We start from the raw sequence: 6,261 nt of genomic DNA, 5'->3' as shown, positions 1-6,261 counted from the left end.
CTGGTGGTCATCCTATGGAGAGGGAGAAAACCTTGCACTGGCCAGGTGGAGTAGCTAGGAGAACAGATAGCCAAGCCCAGAACCCACCTCTGGATGGGATTGGCATCCACCCCGAGGGAAATTTTCACAAAACACAAGAAATGGAGGATCAGGATCATAACCTGCAGTTGCCATGCCCTCTCCAGTGTCTATGAAGGGACTGTGGCATAGTGCACTTGGTTTGCTCCGTGATCCATCCAGGCTTTCCATGCCACAGCAGCACAGCAGCGAACCATGAATATGTAGTGCTGGGGAGTGGCTGCCTTCTCAGCTGATTCCCCAAAGGGGCAGGACTTCATAGGGTCTGAAATATAAGCTGGCTGGACGCCCATCTTTTTTTCTCCAAGACGGTTTTGGTCACGATGATGCAATATTTTCTCGCACAGCTGCTGTGTAAGTGACTTATTTTCTTCCTTTTTTGCAGCCTCCTCTGTCTAGTCCTGTCATCTCAAAGCCTTCAATACGTGTCTCTTACAGCTTTCCTCCAGGTGCTCTCACTTGCTGTATCCTCTGCTGGTAAGAACAATTTTACCTGTTGTGAGATGCTCTCCAACTAAACCGACTCTTTGGCAATGAGGTGGAGTTGGATCGCATTTTGTGAAATGGAGAGGAAAGGGATGTCTCACTTTCCTTTTCCACTTTGAAAATTCCCTCCCATCCTCTAAATCCTTACTTTTCTTTCCCAGACCCTCTGCCAGTCCCTGTGCTCTCCACAGACCCCAGTTACGATGTCTACTACGAAGGGGAACGCGTTGCTTTCATATGCGTGGCTCCGACGATGAAGACTGTAGATGGATTTCGGTTCTTCAATCAAAGTGGGGACCAAGTCTACGCACTTGCTTCCTACTCTCACACAGTTGCCTGGTTCCAGCTCACAGCTGCAAAAGCATCTGCCATGCAGTACACGTGCATGTACTGGGTGAAGGATGCTGGACGAGAAATTCCTTCCAATAGGAGCCTTCCTCTTTCAATTAATGTTCAGGGTGCGTGGGTCTTGTGTCGTCTCTAGATGATGTTGCTTTGAGTCTCTGCCTTCTCACAAGCTCCTTTTATGCTCCTGGGTTTCTGTGAGCAGTCAGGAATAGGGTAGCCTAACAGCTCTGTCACCTCCAAGAGGTCTCATGGCACTGAGCCTCCCCAAGCCTTTCCTTAGGGTTTGGGGTGTATCACATGCCTTCCTCTTTGGTCATGTGAAAATACTTATTTTCTGCACTTTGGTGAATACAAAGAAACTGAGTTGCTCTGAATTCTTATCTCTGAGGTCTGTGGGTCTGTGCTTCTCTTCTCATAGTTCAAGACGTAGAAAAAAGAGCGATGAATGACTCCCACAAGAGCTGATCTTTAGTAAAAGGTTCTGTAAATCCCAGTAATATTCCAAAGAATTAACTTGTCTACTCCCTTCGTCAAATCTGAAGTACGACATTGGAAAAAATAATGGGTTTTGTGCACAAATCCTCATGTCAATAGGTAGCAGGTTTCGTTTGCTCTTCCCCCCAGGTGCTCCAGTGGCCCCGGTTTTGTCCCTGGATCCTCAGCAGCCAGTCTACAGATACGGAAACAATGTCAAGCTCCTCTGCACCGTCCCCTTTTCTTCATTCTATATAAGGGAATTCCAGTACTATGGGGACTTTGGACTTGCGATCTCCATCCCAGTTGTGAAACTGCAAAACTACAGCTACAACCTGAGGATCACAGGAAGGGAGGTCTCCGGGTCTTACAGTTGTGCCTATTTTGTATTTAAGTCTGGACGTGCCGTTCGCTCCGAGAGCAGCCCCTGGGTCAACGTCTACGTGAAACGTGAGTTTTCCAACCCTTCCTCACTAAAACCTCTAATAACTGCTGACCTATCATCAGTTAATTTATTCTGCATGTGTTTGCCTATGAATTCATTCGTGAGTGTCATCTCCATCCCCTCCTGTTATATGACCATCCATCTCGCTACCTCAGTCTCTGTGTTCGGCACTAAACGAGCTTATTGCCATATCTGCCCACGCTCTTATCAACAAAAAATATGAGAAATACTGGGGAAAAAAATCTCAGTGAAAAGAGTCTCATCGCCTTACATGGCTTTTCTGATGAGACCATGGCTTTCTAGGACCTCCTTCTAGACCTTCTTTCTTTTATCCTCCATCCCTCCGAGATGTGGGTAGCTATAGATGGGCTTGCTCGTTGTAAGAGTCATCATGGCAAAGTCACCACTGGTTCCTCCCCAGGCCAGATAATCGGCTGGGTTCGAGAGATCCTTGTTGGTGGCTCGTTCTTTACCATCAATGGCCTCATCTTTTTCTTCTCCCACCGCCTCAAGAAGAAAAGAGGTAAATATTTAATTTTTATTGCACCACACTACTTCTTATGATCCTGGGACTTCATTTTCTTTGCCAAAAAAAAAAATCCTTCATTTTGACTGTTACTTCAGCTTCCTTTTCGGGGAGGGTGTTCTGGACAGAGCTTGAACAGGATCACTTCTCACCCTCCTCTCTTATTTGAACCCCAAACTGATTTCCCTTAGAGGTCCAAGAATAAAGAGAAGCAATTTTTGATGCTGTTACTTCCCTCATTTGCAGATCTGGAAGAAGGATTCCGGATGGACTAACAAGATGAATTAGAAGAAGAACCCTTAGAGGTTTTGCTCTATTTTGCCAAGGCAATCCATTCCGTTGGGCCCTGCCTGATTCCTCATTGTCTGCCTCAGTGTCCCCAAGAGACAGAAGCAGTGAACTGGAAGTACTTTGGCTACTCCTTTCCTCTGTGCACAACCCCGTGCCTTGCGTCTTACCAATTAAAGCTGGATGTTGTGTTTAGGTCTTGCGGGTTTCATGGGAAGGTGTGTCTTTCCATCCTCCTTCCTGAAGTGTGTGTATTTGTGTTTGCTTGTGCACAGCCTCGGGATCATGGCAGAGGAGGTCTCTGGGTCTTAGGGTTGTGACTATTTCACATTTCAGTCTAGACGTGCTGTTGGCTCAGAGAAGAGCCTCAGGGTTGATTTGTGCGTCTGCTCTATCTCACACCTAACCCACAATGCTCCCATTAAACCTGTTTTTTTGCTTGCCTCTGAAATTCAGCCTCATTTCTGATTTTTCACAGCACCTCCTCTGTGGATGAGCGTGGTGTTAACCAGGCCTGCCCCATAGGGCTGAGTTTCCCTTCCTATACAAGAAGACAGAAGGCACTGTGCCCTGGGCATTGCCTTGCTGCTTTGACCTCAGTCATCGCTCACAAGGATGCAGTCGGCTGTTGCTTCTTCCAGGCAACCCAGTGGCACCTTCTCGAGGTCTTCTTAGCCCCAGGAGGTGATCAGGGAGTCCTTTTGGCCAAGACGAGGAGGAGCAGGGCATTTCTGTGTGAATACTTAAGGTTTGCCTACACAAAGTCAAGTGAGCCAGTCTTGCACGTGAGAACCCCAAACTCCTTGAGGAGCAGCGCATCTTAACCCATGGGTCCAGCTGGCAAAGGAACGATTTGGATATGGAAGAGCTGTTTCTTTTCCACCTTATTTCAGGAGGGCTTCAGGAAAAGGGTAGCTATGAGACCCCAGGCTTCCTTCCACTCCACACCAGGCTTCAAAGACACGGTGGCCGAAGGAAGATTTTTCTTCAGCGTCTCCCACTGCCATAGCTGCAAAGCAAGGCAAGACAGAACCTTCCCGCAAGGACCTGCTGAAGTTACTGCGAAGGCAGCAGTCAGTTTGCCCTGCGCTTGGAGTCACTCTGACCATCCGTCCTGATTTCACTTGGGATCGGGTTAATTTTCCTCCCAGTAGCTGGAACAGTGCTTGGGGTCTAGCATCGGTCGGTGAGTGGTGAGCAATTGCACTGTGCATCACTTGCTTCGTATATTCCTTTATCATTATTATTTTTCCCCTTCCTTTCTGCCCTTTTAAACTGTCTTTATCTCAAACCATGAGCTATTACTTTTTTTTTTTTTCCTTTCTTTCTTTTGTTTTCTGTTCTGTCCCCCATCCCTCTGTGATGGGAGGGAAGTGAGCAAACGGCTGTGAGGTGCTGAGCTGCTTGCTGGGTTAAACCACAACACTAGTCCTTAAAAAGTTCTGTCTTTTTAGATAGAAAGCAGAGTTTAGATAGAAGCAAAGTATCACTGCTTCTATCTCTTTCCTGACAGCCTCGGCTAGCTAGAGACTTAGCACGTCCCATCTGTGTTACTGGACAATCCCCCGTTCTTATTTTTATTTTATTATTTTTTATTTTAAACCATTCCTGCAGCTGGGGAAGGCGAAGCTGGGATTTAACCCTGTGATGTCCTCTGAGCTAAGCCTTGGGAAACACAAGTGTTAGACAGCAGCAGCCTGGAGTCCGGTGAGTTCTCATCTTCCTCTGTGTTTGTATGTGTTGGGGAGATGATGATATGGGGGAGATGGCGATGTTATGGGGGAGGTGACGATGATGTTATGGGGGAGATGACGATGCTATCAGCTCAGACACAACATGCTGCTACACACTAAAACTCTGCTTGATTTCGAATCTCCCTCTTTACAAATGCTACCTATTTTTGGCCTTCCAGCTATCCCAGTGTGCAGTGGAACGCTGCACGGCGTGAGGAAGCAACGTCCTAGCTGCTGCTTGAGGTTGTCGGGGGCCCACGTTTCTTGCATCTCCTTGTCAAGCTTTCTCTCTTCCAAGGTGGACCCTGCTCATCTCTCCCCAGCTGTTATTTTTTTGTCAGGTGGTGTTTTTAGACTGCTGAGTCCTACCCCCGCCTCCTCACAGCACTCTGGAGAGGGGTTATAACCCGTGTGAATTATCAGAAAGGCTTATTGCAATGAACTGGCTGAATTGTTATGTGATAAAACAGAGTCTGCATGCACAAAGGAGCCCAGAGGAACCGTTGCAGGGGAAGGAACCCATGGGGGGACCCAGGCTGGAGCGGTTTGCTCCTGACGGATGGACTCCATGGGAAGAAGAGCCCCCACAGGATCAGCTCGGGAAGGAGGCATCCCCTGGGAGGGATCCCACATTGGAGGCGATGATGACGTGCTTTGCGCTGACCATGGCAGGTGATGAAGTGTTCTGTGCTAACCACAACCCCAATTCCCCGTTCCCTTGTGCCACTCGGGGTGAAGAAGTGGAAGTGGGTGCTGGGGAAGTGGGGAGGGTGTTTTCAGTTTGCTTTTACTTTCACATTGCTCCATTCTGTTGCAATAAGTTACACTGATCTCCCTATGCTGAGTCTGTTTTGCCCATAATGATGATTGTTGAGTGATGTTCCTGTTCTTATCTCAACCCTTGAGCCCTTTTTCATTGTATTTCCCCCCCCTTCCCCTTTGAGGAGTGAGAGAAGGGTTGTGGTGGCATTTGGCTGCCTGTCGGTGTGAAACCACAGCAGAAGGTGCAGAAGAGCTGTTCCCTTGACCTTACAGTAACAGCAAGATTTTCTTGCTTGTGTCCTAGAGGTCTGACCTCAACTCGAGGACTGTGAGTGTTAGTCACAAGTAGCTCTGTCTTTGAGGAACTGGAATTAACCTATCTGGTTTCAAGCTTTCAATGCAGATTAAAAAAAAAAAAAAATTGTGCAAGAGCTTGTTGTGCAGCTAGGGACTGGCACAGGATGGGGTTGTGGGACTTTTGTGGGACTTAGAGCTGATTTCTTATCTCTTGTCCACCCTGAGAAAAAACAGAAGTCGCAGTGCAAGAAAACTTCTGGTTTTCATTACCGCTGTTTTTCTTCTGTGTTTTTTTTAAAGTATGAGAGCGCTGGAATTTGTGCTGATGCAAGCAACACAACAGCTTGTTTTCTGTCAGCGAATTAATGAGTCATACAGGGGAGAGAGTTCTATATCAAGGCAGCTCCTGCAAGCTGAGTTTACCCTTCCCTCAAATGTGTGATCCAGTATGCGTGCACCAAGTAATCCCATGGACAGGGATTTCTGCTCTGATCCCTGGTGAACAAGTCTATCTTCCTATGAATTGTATGCCTAACTTCCTTCCCAGGCCTTTCTGCACTCTCTGAACACAGAGAAAATGGACCATCTCACTGTGCACACTCTCTCCTTCTGATTTGTCATTTTCTGATCTAAGGAGAACAAAAAGTGGATGGGCTGTGGACATTTGGACCTGTACCTGCAGATTCAGCATCACACAGCCAAAGGATGGTGGACCACACACGTGCACCAACACCATAATCAATGGGCTCGGAGCAGTCTGGTCCGTGAAGAGCAAAGCCATCAGGATTAAAGGTAAGCTACGCAACAGTAGGGCTCTCTCTCCA

General features: G+C 47.5%; 1 protein-coding gene across 1 annotated transcript; it reads left to right on the top strand.

The window, feature by feature from the left end:
- The first annotated feature begins 374 nt into the window (after positions 1-374).
- LOC106049896 (uncharacterized) lies at positions 375-5,963 on the top strand. Its single transcript, XM_013202327.3, has 10 exons — positions 375-432; positions 517-555; positions 726-1,022; positions 1,537-1,836; positions 2,253-2,354; positions 2,604-3,831; positions 4,260-4,352; positions 4,558-4,719; positions 4,849-5,050; positions 5,738-5,963. The coding sequence occupies exons 1-6, from the start codon at positions 402-404 to the stop codon at positions 2,630-2,632; spliced, it is 798 nt and encodes a 265-aa protein (XP_013057781.1). The 5' UTR covers positions 375-401; the 3' UTR covers positions 2,633-3,831; positions 4,260-4,352; positions 4,558-4,719; positions 4,849-5,050; positions 5,738-5,963.
- Positions 5,964-6,261: the final 298 nt, after the last annotated feature.

This window comes from Anser cygnoides, chromosome 31 (assembly GCF_040182565.1).
Source record: "Anser cygnoides isolate HZ-2024a breed goose chromosome 31, Taihu_goose_T2T_genome, whole genome shotgun sequence".
NCBI classification, from domain to species: domain Eukaryota; kingdom Metazoa; phylum Chordata; class Aves; order Anseriformes; family Anatidae; genus Anser; species Anser cygnoides.
Note: the sequence above shows the minus strand (reverse complement) of the source record. Positions and strands in the feature narration are given on the sequence as shown.

Bases quoted from the DNA above. Each gene is read 5' to 3' on its own strand.
- LOC106049896 (XM_013202327.3), top strand. From the start codon at position 402: ATGATGCAATATTTTCTCGCACAGCTGCTGT. The intron at 1,023-1,536 runs GTGCGTGGGTCT...TCTTCCCCCCAG, and splicing joins TCTTTCAATTAATGTTCAGG to GTGCTCCAGTGGCCCCGGTT. The intron at 2,355-2,603 runs GTAAATATTTAA...CCTCATTTGCAG, and splicing joins CCGCCTCAAGAAGAAAAGAG to ATCTGGAAGAAGGATTCCGG.